This window comes from Seriola aureovittata, chromosome 3 (genome assembly GCF_021018895.1).
Source record: "Seriola aureovittata isolate HTS-2021-v1 ecotype China chromosome 3, ASM2101889v1, whole genome shotgun sequence".
Classification (NCBI taxonomy): domain Eukaryota; kingdom Metazoa; phylum Chordata; class Actinopteri; order Carangiformes; family Carangidae; genus Seriola; species Seriola aureovittata.
In genome coordinates, this window is record NC_079366.1 from 8,605,194 (window position 1) to 8,625,053 (window position 19,860).

At 40.4% G+C, this 19,860-nt stretch overlaps 2 protein-coding genes across 2 annotated transcripts; one reads left to right on the forward strand and one right to left on the reverse strand.

Annotated features, from left to right (window-relative positions):
* Window positions 1-78: 78 nt before the first annotated feature.
* On the forward strand, window positions 79-11,157 carry tmc5 (transmembrane channel like 5). Its single transcript, XM_056372115.1, has 21 exons — window positions 79-200; window positions 733-899; window positions 1,470-1,690; window positions 1,874-1,951; window positions 3,253-3,369; window positions 3,477-3,579; window positions 3,870-3,951; window positions 4,064-4,324; window positions 4,736-4,878; window positions 5,014-5,158; window positions 5,424-5,576; window positions 5,835-6,001; window positions 6,546-6,621; window positions 6,713-6,810; window positions 6,916-7,011; window positions 7,165-7,240; window positions 7,708-7,841; window positions 8,006-8,179; window positions 8,964-9,042; window positions 9,185-9,277; window positions 9,365-11,157. Exons 2-21 carry the CDS (start codon window positions 826-828, stop codon window positions 9,962-9,964), a joined length of 2,970 nt encoding a protein of 989 aa, XP_056228090.1. The 5' UTR covers window positions 79-200; window positions 733-825; the 3' UTR covers window positions 9,965-11,157.
* A 396-nt stretch (window positions 11,158-11,553) lies between these two features.
* On the reverse strand, window positions 11,554-19,096 carry LOC130166442 (germ cell-specific gene 1-like protein). Its single transcript, XM_056372050.1, has 5 exons — window positions 17,871-19,096; window positions 15,360-15,407; window positions 14,074-14,226; window positions 13,267-13,378; window positions 11,554-12,655 (listed from the first exon to the last, which is right to left on the reverse strand). The coding sequence occupies exons 1-5, from the start codon at window positions 18,157-18,159 to the stop codon at window positions 12,361-12,363; spliced, it is 897 nt and encodes a 298-aa protein (XP_056228025.1). The 5' UTR covers window positions 18,160-19,096; the 3' UTR covers window positions 11,554-12,360.
* Window positions 19,097-19,860: the final 764 nt, after the last annotated feature.

The following is a 19,860-nucleotide window of genomic DNA, read 5'->3' on the forward strand; positions in this document are numbered from 1 at the left end:
CGCACACACTTCCTGGTAGTCACACAGTCCTTCGGTTTTCTCTCTCTCTCTCTCTCTCTCTCTCTCTCTCACTGTGTTTGATTCACAGGTTACTCCTCAGGCTTGGACTGCAAGGACTCAGTCATTGTTCTGCAACTCTTCAAAATATACTCAGGAACTACTTCCATATATTCTCCTCGCCATTTTGACACAATTACCAGGTAAGCAGGTTTTGGTAAATGGGACAGAATGGTTTAATATAATGTAACTAGATTTTTCATCTACGTAATTTATAGCCTACAGTTTATCCTCTCTTAGTGCGCTTGTAGTCCCACTTCGTGAGGTTTTTCATTCTAACTTCCATTGTTATTTTGTCAGCCTGTAGTTTTCTAAGCATTTTTATTCAGTGGCTGTGTGTGAGAACCACAGAGGTGTGCTACTACATGGGGCAGAAACCAAACCAACTGAATGAATTAATGATGAACAGATGAGGATGGGATCAAGAGATTGAATTACACATGCTTCCCCTTGACAATGTAGCTGTCACTCAGTACAGAGAGCCACTTGGCCTCAACATCTGATGCTACTTGTTTAAGTTATATTAAAGTTGACTGAGCTGGCATCTGAAGCCTTGATACAATATGTAATGAAGGCAAACATCTTTCTCATGATATCATAGGAAACACTATTTATACCTTTATGCTTTTGTGTATTCAAATGAGAAAGTGTATTACTGCAACCGGACGTTTACAGACATCAACATACTGAAGAGGGTCTGCGACACAGTGAGCTGAAGGATTGTCATCGTCTACAAAGGAGAACAAAAGGATCATTTTGAAAAATCTCATGACAAGTTACAGCAGCGGCGGATATTTCAACCCTGCTTACCATGACAGCGAGACTCTGGAAATTGATAGAAGGTTTGTGGTAATATAATACCATAACATAAAGTGTATAATTTATCCTGAAAAACATATTCTTATTTATTATTTATCAAATAATGTGTTTGACTGAGTTCTTTGTTGTTTGTATTATTAACCAGAGAGCGTATACTGTACTGTGAAAGAATGAACAGGATGTCTTTAAGGAACAGACCGCTGTGAGGATTTGATATTTGTCCTAGCTTTATCGCAGGCTGCAAGATTGGTTCTACCAATTTTATTCTTATAAGAAGTTTAAGGTCTAAAGACTTGGAAAGTTTACACTTTACACTTCAGTAAAAACCTTAGAGAGAAATGCATTAGTCCATTAGTCTCTGATGTTTGCCATTCCTTGCAGGATATTATATCCCTAAAATTACCCACAGGAGAAAAACATCACCTACATATCTATGACACTTGATTAATTACAGATTATCCTGACTTGAAATTTCACTTCCTTTTTTGAATTGTTAACCCAGTGATCTTAGATATCATAAACACATACTGTATCTCAGTGATAATCCCTTTAGCTTTCGCTATAAACACCATTTGTTCCGTGTTGGCCTCAAGGTCTTCGAGCAAAACCCACCACACCAACCCCTATGCCGGGGAAGACCCGGCCTGGCGGGGCGACAGGGCAGAGACACATAACACTTTCATGGGTCAGTCCAGCAGTGATGATGTAGTACCCCGGGGGGGCTGGCAGGAGGAGAGCTGGAGGGGGAGAGAAAGCATCCCCATGGGCCTCATCTCAACGCGCCCTGGTAGCCCTTCATGGAAGCATGGCAACAGTGAGTGGAAGATGAATTTGTGACATTAAGTCTTTGTATAGATTCTGGAGTCTATGCTATACTATATATATATATATGCTAGACTGTCAGTTGGCTCCATGGTTTTGGTATGTGCCCTCATGTGTTGCTAAGTGACACTGTTGATACTTGTTCTCTATTCCCTCCTCACTTTTTTTTGCTCAGATCACAGTACATTTCAAATCAACCCTGACTCTCAATATGACCAATCACCACCTGTTCGATTTCCTCCTCCAGCGTCAGGTAATGGTTAAATTAATCTTACTCTACAAATAAAAGCTTCTTCTGACAGTCATAGTCTCTTAAAGTTACTGTAAGCTCTCACACTGTTGCTATGGTGTTGCTAAGTACACCACAAAGTTGTAAAATGCATTACAAGACAATCATTTAAAATACGTAACTTTAATGTTGGTCTGTTGACAGTGATTATCAATCAATTTAGACAGTCCAACTGGGTAATTATTAATGGCAGCTGCACAACAAATGACCATGAAGAGAAGGAAGTTGGCAAAGAAAATAAAATGGAGGAATGAGAATTGAAATGTTATCTTGATCTGAGAGGACATGATCTAATGGTTGTGTGCATCTGTAAAAAGGAAAAAGAAATCTGAGTGGATATGTATTACTCTCACACATTCGTAACTGCATTCTGTCCTTTGCACTGCAGCTGAAACTAAATCCTCAGAGAATTACGGACCATTTCTGAAGATTTCAGATTAAATTTCATTTTTAAACATGCTAGCAGCACGGCTGCAGTGTCAATCTGTCAACCTGCCGATCGACCCACCACTTTGTTCCACACTGATATATCTCAACAACAACAATTGGATGGGTTGCCATGGAATTTATATTCATGGTCCAAACAGAATGAAGCCTAATGACTTGATCCCCTGACTATTCTCTTTTCCATTTGTGGTTTTGAGTTACAGTAATTGTATAAACAACTACTGGATGGATTGTTACAAAATTAGTTTCATCGCTCAGCATGAACTGTAATAACAGATGATGCCTTCACTTTTCACATTGCTCCATCGTCATATCAAAATTTGAATTTGTCCAGTTTGATTTATGGTCAAATGTGTGTAAAACTAAAAGCATTCCCATCAGCCACAGTCTTACCTTGTGTTGTCATTGTACAGCCGCACAGAGATGATAGTATGGCTGTAGACTCTTCACCTTTTTAAAATACAACTTAACTACAATGTAATTTGGAGGCTGTCAAACTGAGTAGCAACATTCACAGTAGTGACACAGTTGGCACAGTAGTCGCTGACAGTCTGATGGATTGCGGCACCAGCGGCTACATAGTTTTAATCAGAAGTAAAGAAAATCTAAAGACAGTGGTATAATAGCACCCACATTATCTCAAACTGCGTATTGCACTGCTATCAGCTGTAATTTCAATCTTTGCATTGTAGGTAAAACACATTTTCAAAGGTATATGCAGTTGCTTAGGAAAATATAAAGAGAAGGAAGTAACAAAAAAAAGCACGTCTTTAATGGAAGAGTAAATGTTGAGATGTGTTATGTTTAATCACATCCAGGTCACATGACAATGCGATGGAGGGGAATGACAAGGAGAAGGATGAGCATGTTTCCTAACACTGATCTTGCCCATCTAGTGTTGACAGAGGATGCCATCAGGAACGAGATGGAGAATGGTAAGAGCCTGTGACGGGCGTCGGGTTATTTCATGTGGATTCTGGATGGTAGCTGTAGCACGTAAGGTCAACAGGGAGGTCTTGTCATATCATTTTGTGTGTGACAGAGCAACAGGACCTGGTCAAGGAATTCGTTGCCCTGTCAACGCAAGACCGAATCCGGGCTATTCGGGACCTTCCAATGAGCTTTGAGGAAAAGAAGCACATCAGGTGAGTCACAAGCAGTCAAAGGTGATAAACTTCCTTGTCAGTGTCACTGTAGGGACAAAGTTAAACATTAGCCCTTACAAAGAACTATAAAATAAGGGCTCTGCATGCACTGGAGGAAGATTTACATATATTAGAGAAAACAAATGCACGTAAACACACTAATCTCTAGTTTCAAGGGACAGCCAACAAGAAGTTAAAAGGTCAAGGGTTTTCTGCAGACTATAGCCTTGTGTCAGTGTGGCAGATCTTGTACTTTTCATACCAAATTAGCTTCTAATTCATTTTCACAGGAGCCAAGTACTGGCATTCAGGTCCTCCAAGCAATCTCGCCAGTTCACATGTTTTGCAGATTGCTCTGAGAATGTGTCACTGGTGAGTGTTACTTCAAACAATACGCTACAACGTCATACTTCGACAACTCATTTAGCCACTTGAATCATAATCCGAGCTTCTTTGTCGTACACGTCATAGGCTGTTGTCTCAGTTTTTCCGCAGGTGCGGCTACAGTATAAGGTCGGCCCGGCAGACTCTGGAACTGTGGCAAGGCATCATGAAAGAGATCGGTGGCAAGTTTGGCACCAGTGTCCTCTCCTACTTCATGTTCCTCAAGTGGCTCCTCATGTTCAACATTTTCTCCTTCCTGGTCAACTTTGGCTTTATCACCATCCCGCTGCTTGTTTACGACCCCTTACCCAACATTCCTCCGAATGTCAGCTTCAGAGGACTGGAGATACTGACTGGAGCTGTAAGTGGAGGCTCTTATCAAACCAACAACATACTTGTAAAGCCACAGCTGTTCAAATGATACCTCATTTCTAATGGCTCCATTTATTTTATTTATTTATTTTTTCACATAAAAGTGGCAACCCTACTGCCAGCACAAGACAGCAGACAAAGTTAACGACCGGCTAATAATAATAAGTCAGTCGCACACTTTGTCTCTTGGAGCATTTAGCAGCTAAAGAGGCTAATATTTCACACAGGAGTTGGTGGAGACCAAAACAGTGCTTAAAGGAGAGTGAATGAGAAGGTCGATACATAATAGGTTGCTTCACTTATTTAATATTTCATTCATCTTGAGCTCCTCCCTCTGTAGTGAGCGGATGATGGCGGCCTGACTGTCCACTGTGTATTAAATTTGTTTTGGTTTCTCCAGGGATACTTCAACCATACTGTCATGTACTATGGTGGCTACAGCAATGAAACGCTTATGGGTCTAGTGGAGTATAACATGCAGCTGGCTTATTTCTTCACCATTGCAGTTTATATGGTGCTGTGTGGACTTGCACTTATTTTCAGGTCAGTTCAGTCCTCAGTATACCTTCTGGACTAGCTCCGATTAAGAAAATCTGAATTTTCCACACTCTTTTTCTTCTTCGGTTTATAGTACTTTAATTACTAATACTTTTACTATTACTATTTCTTCTCATGCAGCATGGCAAGGTCATTTAAAACAAATTATGTACTAGCAGAATCAACTTCGAACGGTGCATGGCAGCTTCTGTGCAGCTGGGATTTTAGTATAACCAATGAGAGAGCAGTGAGACAGCGCAAGAGCAACCTCCGTGTCCAACTCAAGGTGACTATATTGTATTTCCAATCTATTGCTGTCAATTAAGCAGCAAGTCAAGAAACACATAGGAGGTCTTCGGTTCAGACATGTCATAAAATACACAATATACACATTTTAGAAATTGACTGTAGCTGCAAATGATAATCTTCAAAATGAGCCTTCAGGTCTGTCTCAGACAGCTAACTTTGTGAGATGAATTCCTTTTTTTGCAGACACATCACGCGTCTCATTATTTTTCATCACCATGTTTGTCGTCTTGCCATCTTCCCAGGAGTCTTTGTCAGAAAAGGCCCAGATGGAGCTGCTAACCCTCTCTGAAAAACTGAAGCACTTCGGGGTTCATTTGGGTTCCTGGCTTCTCTCCACTGGCTTAGCTGTTGGCTGTGGAGCCAGCATCTACTATCTCTGCCAATATGAACAGCAGGTACACTAGTCGAGATTGAATAATTAGTCTTATTGTTAAATTGGAATAAAAGATTTTTTTCTCTCTAAAAAATCTAAATACTTTATGGCATAGAATAGTATTTGGCCTTTAAAGTCCATATCAGCATCATAACCTTACGACTTACTGACAGTCATGTGTGAAGTCATTTACCGGCAGCACAGATTGATTCATGTCATTACACACAGCGTTCGCCATCGAGCGCTATCTTGATCTGACCTCCATCTGTTATCTTTACAGCTTGCAACTGATGGTGCCAACTGGTCTCTGCTTCAGGAGGCAGAGACTCTCCTGGTTCCCTTTGTGGTGTCGCTGATGAACCTGGTTGTCCCGCTCTTCTATTCCCTCTTCTACAAGTTTGAGCACTACTCCAGCCAGCGGACACAGATCTATGCTCTAGTAGTCAGGTTAGATATCAGACACTGTAGTTTCTATCAAGAAGAGAGCATGCTCACTAATTAACATATCTTATTAATTTAATATGTACAAACAGTGTAAAAAAAACAAACATATGTTGCCATGTTACAGGTGGTTATGTACCAGACTATTTCTTGGACTATTTTTCTTGGGCTCTGTAAAACCAGAAATAGTCATTTTTACACTTTCTTTTTTTTTTTCCTTTTTTTTTTTAACACATTTTTGTACAGATTAAAGAAACTAGATGTGATGTGTTAATCAGTGAGATGAAGGGGTTCTGGTACAGAAGGTGGAATATGTTACCCTTCAGGGAGAGTCAGAGTGCTGTTTCCTCCTGTTCTCACTGTTTATGCTTGCTAAGATAACTGGCTTCTGGCTCCAGCCTCATATTTAGTGCACACACATGAAAGTGGTATCGATCTTCTCATCCATCTCTCGCCAAGGAAACAAATGAGCGTGCTTCCCAAAATGTTAAACTATTCATTGGACCGTATATAAAACCTGAAATCTGTCTTTCTCTTCTCCCACTTACAGAAATGTCTTACTCAGGATGTCCATTCTGGGTGTCTTGTGTTTTTACTGGATGAACGTGGTGGCTAAGAAGTTTTCGGTACGTTCGACATGAAATAACACTTCACTGTCTTTTTAAATCAATGTTATCAAAGTTTCACTGTATCACACATCTAATGTGTTCCCTGCAGTGTTGGGAGTCCAAGGTAGGACAGGCTTTGTACCGTCTGGTCATTGTTGACTTCCTTTTTCTGATGTTGGGATCCTTCTTTGGAGAGTTTCTCAGCAAGTAAGTCACACAAATCATTTTTTTTTTTTTTCATCATTACCAAATAAAGAATCGTGCAATGTTAACCTCAGATATGAATTATACATCATTATTTCTCTGTTACAGCGTAATTGGAACCAGATTACTACCACGTCTAGGGGTTCCAGAGTTCGACATAGCCAGAAATGTCCTCGAACTCATCTATGCACAGACTTTAGCCTGGTAAGAGCAATACATTTAATCCTTGTTATTCAAGTAATTGGACACATTATCTAGTGGCACAATGGTATTGTGATTGATACTCATGTTTTCTTACCTGGTCTTAGTGCCAATTTCCCATTAAAAGTTGTTGTGCCCTCTCTTTTCTCTCCACAGGATTGGAATCTACTTCTCTCCTCTGCTGCCTGCCATCCAGATTGTCAAGTTTTTCATCTTGTTTTACCTAAAGAAGGTAATTGCAGGTCCACAAGGTTTGGGATCCTTGTAAACTGAACTGCCATGATGACACACTGCCATCAACAGAAACAATGCCACCGCCGCCTGAGCAGCTCTGTTCTTTTTAACAGCTCATGTTACTTTATTTGTGCACCTGGGTCAATAATTAATTTCAATCCTTTTGTCATATTGACTTTGTGCTTTATTTTGTGTTGTGGAAAAGACAGGCAGGTAAACCTTTTAGTTGCAAGCAAGATCAAGATCAATCAGTCCGAGAAAAGTAAATGACTTCAATACGACTGGTAATTTGACCCAGGCCAGATCTGGTGTTGCTGAATGTTTCATGAACATGCCGAATGACCTTTCAAGCAATGCTGTTCAAAAGCTCTGATGAGATCCTCGCGTGGTTCTATTATGTAGTGAAAGAGAAATGTTGTCTTGGTTGGAATGAGCTCATAGTTTCTTGTTTTCGCGCTTCCCCAGGTCAGCCTGACCCAGAACTGCCAGCCTCCGCGGCGAACAGGCAGGGCAGCTCAGATGCACACAACCTTCATCGCTCTCCTCTTCTTCCCTTTCTTCGTGGGAGCCTTGTCCATGGTTGCATACACTTCCTGGAGGTATGAGGACGTGACCCATTTTGACTAAAAATCCATTATCTCACGTTAAAATCTTGGAGTCAGAGAAATGTATTTTTATAAGATCATTGTCTTCTGAAAAAAATCCTACGAAAACCTCAGTAATACCAGTCTTTGACACATGCCCACTCTGTCCCGCTCTCTAGCCTGACTCCCTCAGAGCAGTGTGGTCCTTTTCGGGGACTCAACAACACCTTCAGTGTGGTTGGAGTCTGGATACACGACCTGGAGGAGATCCCCAGGTCTCAGTGGGTTGTCTGGATCTACCAACACGTCATCAGGAGTGAAATCTTCTATTTTCTCATCACACTCATCATCCTGTAAGTGCATAGTGCAAGGGCTGTGTTTTGTGTGCACTACACGTACTGTATTTTAAATTGTGTGACTCACATTAAGTATTATGAGTCTGCAGATAAGGCATAAGAGGAAAATCAAACACTAAAGACAAAGCACAGTTGAGGCTGATGGGAATGGCATTAGTTCTGCAGGTGTTTGGTGGTAAAACCAAGGAATCACCAAATCAAATTCTTTAGGATTCATCCTCTGGGGACCATGAATGTCTGAACAAAATTCATCCAATAAATCCATCAAATAAATGATTTATTTATACACAAGTAATTATTCATATGATAAGATCATTTATCTATTCTGTATTTAAGCAGTCATACTAAGAATCTAATTTAATGAGGCAATTATGTCAACACAATGGACTATGAAGTGTGTTGTGCATGTAATAGACCTGTCATATAACCTGCCATGTCCAAAGCACTTAACCTTTCAGATCACTGAATTTAAAGACAGGCTTGTAAGGACATTAAGCAGTTGGCACATCAGAGAATCAGTCACGCAGGGCGACCATGGTGCTCTGCGCAGCAACATGAAAACATCACACTACACAGTCACAGTGTTGTGGTTCATTTATTGGCATTAATTTGACTATCATAGACAAATAGAGACCAGGACACTGTGTGCATAAAGCGTGTGTTTTTGTATGTATTCACGTCCATTTTTGCATCTTGGTGTCATAATGCAAACGGATTTCTGTGATATTAAAATTAAAGTGTCTGTTGCTTTTTGTTATCTGGTTATGTTATTATTACGCAGGGTCATCATATACATCTTCTGGCAAGTCACTCAAGGCCGCAAGGATCTTATTGGTCTCCTGAGACAACAGATTGTTAATGTGAGTGTTTGAAAAATGTCCTTTAAATATGTATTTTATAGACTTCGTTTTGTTCCCCTTTGGGAACAAGTGCATAACCTTGGGTGTACTTGTTTAGTAAAGTCTGTCTTCTGTTTTTCTGTTTTTCTTTTTCCCTCACCAGGAGGGGAAAGACAAGTCCTTCTTGCTGGACAAGCTCCAGAACTTCCAGAAATCTCATCCTAATAAAAAACCCAAACCCAGGAATCCAAAGAAGGTTTGTTGTGAAATTTGTTTCATGCTAACTCATTGCCTTTCACCCTCAGATTTGCAACCTCACTGAACATTTTCTCCTGTCCTCCAGCACACCAAACGGCGTTCGGATGACCGCTCTTCAGGCAGTCAGTCCAACTCAAACGCCATGGTTCAGGCTTTACTTGCTCGCCAGCGACTCGAGGAGGAAGAAGAAAGACGGAGAGCTGGCGGAGTGCTGGTTCCCTCCGACATCTCCACTTCCAGCGCTATGATGCAGGCCATGTTGGCCCGTCAGAGAGCTGAAGACCAGGAGGAAGATTTGCACCAGATGCCTGATAAACACCTGTCGTCCTCCAGCGCCCTCACACAGGCCATGCAAGCCAGGCAGAGGGCAGAGGGTCAAGATGAATACTACAGCACAGCAGGTTTTTCTGAAGACCCTGTCAACGGATCAAGTGCTGTCATTCAAGCGATGAAAGCCAGACAAAGATCAGAGGAAGATGGAGCTGATGATAGAGATGACCCGGCATCCTCTGTGTCGAGTGTTATGATGCAAGTCATGCAAGCCAGACAGAGAGCAGAGGAAGAGGACAGGATTCGGTGGGCCCCTGCTCCCCCACAAAACCCAGCTCCCTCAGGCTCCAGTGCTCTCATTCAGGCCATGTTGGCCCGGCAGCAGGCCCAGAACGAGTACGATGATGGTTACTGAACAAAGGGCTGACTTTATCTCACCGTGGGGACGGGAACAGAGCAGACGAGAATAACAGAATGGATTTCTTTAAGATGGCTAAGATGAGTTTTGTTTTGTTATGATTTTGCATCAGTTGAAATGGGATGATTCCTCCAGAATTGAGACACATTCAATCCTCCTGTTTACGCAAAAGAACAAAGATAGCTACTGTAGTTGGGCTATGAGAGATTGCAGGTCTACCTCTTTAGTCACATTTTTATAAATATATTTTAATAGTATATTTCAATGTCAGTATATAAGCCTTGTATGACGAATAAATACCATAACATATACTCAATAGGCCTGATCTTGTGCCATTTCTAATGTAATTTCTGTATCATAAACATAAGTTGTTAAAACTGTAAATATTCTCTGAGAAATATAGATGAACACCTGATACAGAGAAAGATAGGCAAAAAAATAGATTCATTACTGTCCCCTGTATATTACATTGTAGGAAATGGCATTGTAAATCAAAATATTAATGCCAAAATAAACCAGTGACACAAGCAACATTACATTGCCATTCATGGAGTCAAATGTAATTTTGCAAACATGGTGTGTTTAGACAACACTGCCCTCTGTAGGGATTATGCAAACTGTGCAATACCACAGATCAGATGGTGAGTTTTTGGCCAGTGGTTATTCAGTCGTATTAAAGATCCTCCCCAGACACGTTTTAAGATATAAAGATCACTCTACTGTAAATTAATGACATGTGTCTGATATTTTTTGTCTGCATCTTTCCTACAAGGAGCACAAAGACAATACTGTCCTCACTGCCTTATCTTTGAATGATGTTCAATTCAAAACATCTTTTTAGGATAGCAATGACTATAAACAAAATTACTGATTCAATGTTTTCATTTTGTACAAGTTTGAGGATTTTTTTCCAATTCTGACAGTGATGAAGAAAATAACTACGTACATTCACTGAAGTACTAGAGTTCAATTCTGAGGTACTTAACTTCAATATTTTAATATTGTGCTGCTTGTACTCCGCTACATTTACACTGATAGCCCTAGTTACTGTTACTTTACTGATTCAAAAATTTAAACACTTATTCTGAGTATATACAATCTGATGCATTGTTATACTGTATACCCGATAGCAAATAAAATAAGTGGAATCAGTGCCCTTTGGTCAACTACAACATTAAAATGCTGCTTGAATAATAATATGATGCTGTAATTCAAATTATTTTCAGTGTGGTGTATGGGTACTTTTTCTTTTGTACTTAAAGTAAATTTGGCAGTATTACATGTGTACAGTTTTAAATGCAAGAGGGAGTGTTGTACTGAGTGGTTTTGCTACTTTAACCTAAGGAAATCTGAATTCTTCTTCCACCACTAGCACACAGACACATACACACACACACACACACACATACACACACACAAACACACACACACACACACACACACACACACACACACACACACACACACACACACACACACACACACACACACACACACACACACACACACACACACACACAGCCTGGAGAGCCTGGAGATCAGCTTTGGAAGTAACAAAAGAACAAAACACATTTTTGACTCTGACTTTAATATCCACCATATTTGTCTCAAACACATTTTCATGGCTTTGAGTATTTATTTTCCTCCAACCGAATCAGAAACATCAAATGAAAATTACATGTTATAGTGGAAATGTGTGATAGTACACTTACTGTTGATCACTCTAATCATGCCATTACGGGTGTTCATATGAACCTTCATGCTACAAAAGTCTGTGTTTATACGTCTCATTAATGCAGGTTTGTTGCAGATGCTCATATGGAGTTTGTGACACAATAAAAGTAACTGAAGTGAACATCCAAAAGTAAAATAATACACAATTTTTCCACAACCATTCTTTGTACAAGCATACTGCACAATTGCGATCCACAAACCTATTTACAATTTATATACTGTATCTAGGCACATCATTCGCAGTAAGTATCTGTGGCTTTATTTCACATTTAATGAACACCACTTAAACTGTCACCTTGTCTTTGTGTTTAGAAAAATTATTTGCATCGATTTATTGATTGACTGAACCATGTTTAATAAGGCTATTAACATCTGAGAGACCCTCACTATATTTATAAGGGCATTCTGAACATCTGCATCGTGGTCAGACACACAAACAGAGAAAACACCTTCATCCATGAGATTACATCATGTCCACTTTTTCCAGTTCTCAGCTGAATTGCCCAACTTTTTTGAATCTCTATGACCTGTTTATTCATTTATGAATTAAGGCAGTGTTGAAATATATCAGATGGAGCTAATGATCCTCTGGGGAATTCGTGTCTGTCCAACAAGCTGCCACACTGAGAGAAATGCCACCGCCTACTGTCCCATCCCATTCAGCACTGCTCTTCCCCTAAAGACGCTGCAATGTCACTCAGGTCCAGAGAGTCAGCAGGTATGGGAGTTTTCCTGCCGCTCCTCAGGGACTGGCTTGAATAAACCTCCACAGATTTAGAGATGGAGTGCACGGAGCGTTCTCGGAAATATCCGAAAGCCTCCCTCGCGTGCTCCTCGCGGATGCTTTGCTCGAAGGTCTTGCGCTTGTGCCTGAACTCAATGACGGTCTTGGTGTACGAGTTGAGGGTAGTGACTGATGCGCCCATGCAGCAGGTGAAGGACGCCCAGGCCATGCTGATATGAACAGAGGGAAAAAATCAGACAAATAAGCACATGCGGTGATGCAGTTGTTGAACTCTGTTGTGATGAAAAACAGGGAAACACTCGTGTAAATCCAAATTGAATTCTGGCATTTTTCCCCTCAATGTTTTGACACAGTGGGTGGTGAGATTAGAGTCAGTCACTTTAAGTCCCTTTTCCCTCCTCAAAATGCTGGGCCACATGTAAGTTCAGACAATCAAATCTTCATCTTATGTACTTTTTACACAGGTTGGTTAATACTAACAAAAGGTTTAGCCTCTAGAATGAATTTTCAGTATACTCTGCATATTGTAAATGAGTGAAATATTATCCCCTTATGCAATTCCAATCACGCCTGTATCGGGGGCTTTGGACACCAAAGCCTAATCCTACCATAACATGAGAGCTTTGGGCTTTTTTCATTAGAGACAGTGACGTTTGGGAGAGGTGAGAGCAGAGCCACAACCGACTATTTGGGGCTGCTACATGTAGAGAGGAATTCCTCATCTGGTTTCCTGATAGGTGAGTTAACTTTATTTCTAGCGCTTCATATGACATTCCTGAACTAAAGCAAAATGAGCATGATCTGATCTGTTCTGTCATACCAGAAGGACCAGCCGTAGTCCCAGTTGTAGGGCCTCCAGTCAGGCGGACCCAGGCTGACGGTGACCTGAAAGACCTGTGTGTACATCACATGAGCCACCATACCCAGAAGACCTGAAATCGTACCGACAGTATATGGTTAGTTAGTTAGCTTGCTGCATGACGTAAGGTTCAAAAACAAAATATGCACAAGAATTCTGCAGAACTAGGCTGATTTGCTTCCACGCCAACAGACACAAATGTGGATATGCAGTGTATAAACACACTGAAATAACCTCAATTCCCCATTCAAATAGTTTACACTTTCATTCTTAAATGTTCTGAACTTTTTTGTTTTGGACAATATCTACAAAACTAATGTCATTTTTAATTCCAGTGGGGCTCTCTGTGCTTTCATCTCAACAGCCACTGAAAAAAACTAACTACATTTCTTCACCTTATGGCTTGTCACCATTACTCACTCTGTTATTCCCACGTCATAGATTTTCAATTTAGTTTGGATTTATTGCTGATCATCGAAGGAAAACTGAAGATGTGGCTCCTTGGTTTGAGACAGAATGCAATTCTCAGTGAGCTCTCACTTCATCTTCTAAATTAATTCTAAAACCAAATGACGCTGGTTTTGTTCCCTTTCCCTTCTTCTCATGAGGTGGGGTATAATATGTTATGCTGTATGTGGCAGAGTCTTTTATCAAACCGCATAAGCAGCTGTGGAAAATGGGATCACAAACACTTGAATATAAAGTATATGGTGCATTACAGGCAATAAAAACAAACATTTTCATTAATAACAAATAAAAGCAGACTACCTGAGAGCACAGTGAAGACGGCAGCGAAGGCATTGAGCTTGAGTCCATCAATGACGTTGCTGGAGTGGACCAGCTCCAAACACATGAGGCTGAAGCCCACCACCAGCAGAACAATGTACAACATCTCAGAAACCAGTGACAGCCACAGCATCCCTGCACAACAGGGACATTTAATTGTGATGACACTATATTAACTCAAACATGGAAGGTCCCATATTTTACACTTGTTCTATGTTTTATTGGAAGAGTTGATCCATAAGAAGATATAATATTCTGATTGGCTGACTTTGACAGTTTTAATGCAGCACCTAGACCTGCTTTATGACAACAAAAAGACTTTATACAATATGGGAAAACAACTCCATAGTCAGCCCAATTGTGCTTAAGTTTGTATGTTCAATGTTAGGCTTATAACAGATACCAATATGATTTATCTGACATCTCAGTGGTTCCTAATCCAGCTAATATCTGCTGGTCACATTTCCAACATGAAAGAGGCTGAATTTCAGATGAGCCTTCCAGCTTTATCCAAGCCTTACTCAGCTTCCCAGTGAATCAAGCCAACTGTAATCTGGCAACACAAAAATATCTCTGCCTCTCCTTCGCTCTTGTTTTTCAGTCATTCTGACACTTCACAGATTGGCAGGAAATGAACATTTCCAAAAGGACAGTGTCAACACAGCTGAAAATCCTAAAACACAAATGTGTGTCCCCATCGCTCGATATTAAAGGATCATTCCAAAACTAAAGGTGAACTACTTGCTGATTTGAGAATTTGGGAAGCGACAGACTAAAAAATGATACTGAGGAAGTATTTACAGTGCCTCACAATGATTTTAGTCCACGTTTGATATCGTGACTACATCAAAAGAAATTATTCAGAACATGTGTACAGCATTTAAGGCTTTAGAGACTGTTGCTATAAATAATCATGTTGAAGATCAGAAATTTCAAAAGGATGATAAATTTATTTGGAAAGAAAAAGATGAAAAAGATTTCACTTCTTTGCTCCGAGTATGTGGCACATCAGTGAGGATGCTTTGATAACATATTAAACCCTATTTATAGTGCAAAGTCTTCTTTCTTGCTGATATAACTGACAAAATTACATATGGAAAGCAGTTTGCATTGCACCACTTATTGTATGTTTCCTGTGAAGATTTACCAGACAGCCGACATTTTAGCATGTGAACATTAAATTCCACTACACAGATAATAAATGTTCTGTGAGAGTCCTCAGTGGGCTTTTGAAGAACAACAGGGGCACAACAGAAGGGGACACTCACCTTTCTCTGATGCAGGAGCCAAATCAATGAAACTTCGGCATCTCTCACCTTCGGCACAAACACAAAATACTGTCATGACTTAGCACAGCATATTAGCAGTGGCATCTTCAGCCAGCACTTTATGTTGGATTCTCTGTGCGGCTGGTTAGAAATAAGTGAGCCAGGTCCTGTCACAAAGGTTCGGCAGAGGAGGACATGTGAACATGGAGGAGGACATGTTACAAAGGTCAGAGGGAACCAGTCTAGGATTAACAAACAAAACCGAATAAAGAAATGCTCTCAGTGCTGTACTGATACAGGCTTCAGTCCGAGTCCTAATCTGCCTTTAATTCCCAATTTCTGTCCAGGTGTGTTTGACAGGATCAGCTCATACAGTCTGTGACCTACCAGGTGAATCTGGGCAACATAAAAAGTTTGTAAGTTCACTGAATAAAGAATGTTAAATAAGAGGCATATGTCATAAATCCAGCTTTTTGAGCTTCTGATTCAATGTCACCAGATGCTGTGCTGGCTAGGCCGGTCCACATCTGTCTCTGGTCCAGTTGAATTACAGGTACATGCATAGAATGATGAGACAATAGAAAATAGATATTATTCTGTATGAAAATAATAATAATAAAATAACAACCATGCCTTTCAAACCTTGAACACACTGTGATATGTATTGAGAGCCTGTGTTCATTTAACAAACAGGATATAAAATCTGACCCTTGACACGGCACATTCCTGCAGATGTGATGTTTTCCCTCATCTGTTGAGTGCAGCGTGCCTCTGGATTTGTTCAAAGTGGAACACTTTAATCAGGTAGGAGGGTGGCAACAGCTGTTTTGAGGAAAAACTCATCAAGGCCCCTGTTACATAATCCTTATTAACTCAAGCTTTCTCAGAACCCCCCCCCGTCATCGTGCAGCCACTTGATGAGATAGACATGTGCTAGCAATTCCTTCTTGAGTAATCTCAATGTGTGGTTTATTCTAATTCTTGAGCATTGTAAAAATGATTGCATAAATAGGAGAGTTATGGGTTTATATCAGAGAGGTGTTTGGAGATGGATGCTAGAGTAACTCCTGACCAAGTCACAACTTGCTACCAGAGGGACTAATCTGGCCTGATAACATCTTTGACCTGAACTTTTCATGAACAGAACCATTTCTGATGCACGTTACCTTCGCAACTCACCTCCCCCCTTGACGCACTTGTTATTAAATCTTTACTCCAATGTGATCAAACTCATTTTCCATTTCCCTGATTGAGGAAATGAAGCTCGCGTGCACATCTTTCACTGTTTTCTCCTCTGTTTGGCTTAAGCTGTGAAGCAATCACATTCTGCCAATATCAAGTGCTGCACAGCAACCCACTTAAAGCCCTGGTCTGAGTACAATGATGAATATGGAGTGTGAGCGCTGCCCTTCTTTCCTTCTTTTAATGTCTTTAAACTAGGGCTGAACAACTAATTGAGATATTATCAAAATTGCAGTATGGCCAAGTGCAATATTCAAATTGCAGGAGCTGCTATTTTTTTGATGAAGGTAAAATGTGTCAAAACTCTTAAATGAAGCACTGTGATGCCAAAGAGATGCCCCTGCATACAAAATATATTCTCCAGATGTAAAGGAACATGCTTGTTTGGTACAAATTTTCAGATTTTTTTCAGAGAAAGTGAAATTCAAAAATTCTCATTCCAACTGAAATCACGACTCATATCGCAATATCTGTCAAATTAATCGCAATACAATTTTTTTTTTTTCATATCACTCAGCCCTACTTTAAACTGAAGCTCCCATGTGCTGCTGGCTGCTTAGCATTTCATGCCAGATAAAGCAAGTTATCCAGATATAAGTAGACTGGTATTAATGGAGGGTGATTATCCTGAAATTGTCATGAAATGGAATATCTCAAAAAGAGCAACTAACTTCCTTTGAACCAAGTGTGTGCCTGAAGGAGGGAAATGACAGATTTTGAAGTGTTTTAAATTGTGAATGTTGAGTTATGTAGGTTCAGACAACAGCCTGCTGTCTGTTTAAGTTAAGTGTGATGACGATGACAATGATGATCTATTTTGTATCGATCAAAACAAAAGACAGTGTCATATGAGGAAAATTGCATTCATATGCTTGTTCCAAAGTAATAGCTTCATAAAAATGATTTTCAAATTAAAAGCACCGATAAACAGACATTAAACTATTTTAATGATAAAATGCAAATATTCTACTATTAAGGCTTCTTCCGCTCATTTCCTGATCAAAACTATTTCATTGAACATTTTATAGAAATAGACTCAATGTCCTATAACGGTCAAGTTTCACTATTATAAATAATTGCAGTTGAGACATGAATGTACTATTAAAGATGATATGCCTCCTTGAGTGTCAAATAACTGTGTCTAATGGTTTACTATAACGTTGAGCTTGTAGCCACGCGCGCGCGCGCGTGCACACACACACACACACACACACACACACACACACACACACACACACACACACACACACACACACCTTCTCCTCTTACTTTCATCGTGGATGTTTTCCTCGCATGAGAACCAGATGCCGGTGTGGAACTGCCGGAACAGGAACCTGTCGTCTCCGGTCTCCCAGCTGTACACCACTTTGTTGGGGTCCGTCTCGTTCACCCCGTAGTCTATACACTGGTGCGTCCGCAGCTTGCTGCACTTCGGCTTAGGGACTCTCTGTGTCCCCACGCACCAGTAAGTGGTTATAAACGCGGTAATGGAGAAAAAGAGGGCGAAGAAGTTCAAGCTCACTGACAGAAGGGTCCTGCACCTGCGAGTCGTCTTCATTGTCCGTGAGAGGGATGTAGCGGCGCGCGGAGGACTGAAAAGTTCATGGGTCCAAAGCAGTAAAGATGCACGAGGCCCGGTTAATTCCCAAACACACCAGGTGAGGCAAAGGTCCCATTAGGCACTTCACAGTTTCCAAATGTCTCCATTGATGCGCAGGACACAGACCGAGTGCCCACACTGAGCTCAACTCTGTGCCAAAGTCTCACATTTCCATCGTTACACTTTTTTGTTCTCTTTCACACGCGGTGCCCCACGAGCGTCCAGCCTATAGGAAGTCACGTTGTCAAAGGATTTGACACTAGCAGTTTGCATCAAGTGTGGGATTTTCTTATGATGCTTTCTCTCTCTCTCTCTCTCTCTCTCTCTCTCTCTCTCTCTCTTTCTTTCTCTCTCTCCTGCCCCCCTCCCTCCATCCCTTACAGTCAATTTATCATTTGCAGCGATTATCAGCCTGGGAATGTGTGGGACAAAAGTTACTACTTCTATAAAATAGCTCACAGATCTTAACAGGAATATTTTCAAACAGATTTTACTGCACCACTTTGGAAATTAAGAAAACTGCTCAATCTGGATGATTAAATTAATGGGCCTTATACTCCAGCAATTTTAGTAATACATTTAATGTGATACGTTTTCTTAAAGTTGCTGAACTCACAGGGACAAATTTAAAAAATAATTGGCGCAGCAGATGTGCAGATATCATGACTTATTGTTCCTAATGAAGGTCAGACTCTAGCTGGCTCCTACATCTCCTATAATGCAACTCAACAGCGACTTTCTGTATTCCAAATGCCGCCCATAGACTGTATGGAACACCACACCCCCGATTTTATAGGCTTTCTGTTAAAAAATGTTTAATTCTCCAGTTCAGTCTCATGATGAACCTGATGACATCATCAGGGTGAGTAATTTCTATAGAAAATCTGTTTGCAAAAATACCATCGTTTGTACTGCAACTTTTTGTGTTATATTTCATTAATAGTGTTTCCAGTGTTTTGTGTTGGGTGAGAGTGCAACTTGTTTTCAAATGCAATGCTCCTTAATGTGATACATCAATAAAGGATTAACTAACTATCTAGTATATTAGTGTAACAAGGGCTAGTATAGATAACATCATGGGCTTCTTTGAAATTTTAGGCCTATATAGCCGTAAATATTTGTGAATATAAGTAACTAAAGATTGGAAGAATGTATATCCCACACAAACTGCTTGACTGACTTTGTATGTGTAAAGTTTTAATTTCCCATTTTTATTTTGAATTTGATTTTGAGTTAATCCATCATTTTGACTATTATTCTGGATTATACAGAAAGGCTAAACATCTTCAGAACAAATGCATATTTATTGATAAAATCATTCAAATGAAATAAAATGTTCAGTTATTCCTTGTTAAATTCCAAACAGCAGTTGTGGTTTTTTCTGTTTAGTCCTCGCCTTCGTTCCTGAGAGTTGTGTCCGTTTTCAAATAAGATGACCCGTGTTCCGCCTCGTTCAAAGGGAGGTCATGGAGACCTCCTGCTCCTGACCGGACTGATGGTGGTCTGTTGTTCTACGCTCTGGCAAGTCAAGCTGATTCCACATTGCTGAGAGTCTGCAGTGAATGTCCCCCTAATCTGAACTGTGCTGGAACACAAGTGTTGGCATTTCAAAGACCTTTTCCATGAGTACTGTGATTCTTCGTGTGAGAATGAGCTATA

Excerpts from the sequence above, each read along its gene's own strand:
- LOC130166442 (XM_056372050.1), bottom strand. The coding sequence starts at position 18,159 with ATGAAGACGACTCGCAGGTGCAGGACCCTTCTGTCAGTGAGCTTGAAC. Across the intron at positions 14,227-15,359 it reads GGCTCCTGCATCAGAGAAAG|GGATGCTGTGGCTGTCACTG; the intron begins GTGAGTGTCCCC and ends CCTGTTGTGCAG. Across the intron at positions 13,379-14,073 it reads CGTCTTCACTGTGCTCTCAG|GTCTTCTGGGTATGGTGGCT; the intron begins GTAGTCTGCTTT and ends GTACGATTTCAG.
- tmc5 (XM_056372115.1), top strand. The coding sequence starts at position 826 with ATGACAAGTTACAGCAGCGGCGGATATTTCAACCCTGCTTACCATGAC. Across the intron at positions 7,241-7,707 it reads TCTTGTTTTACCTAAAGAAG|GTCAGCCTGACCCAGAACTG; the intron begins GTAATTGCAGGT and ends GCGCTTCCCCAG. Across the intron at positions 8,180-8,963 it reads CTCATCACACTCATCATCCT|GGTCATCATATACATCTTCT; the intron begins GTAAGTGCATAG and ends ATTATTACGCAG.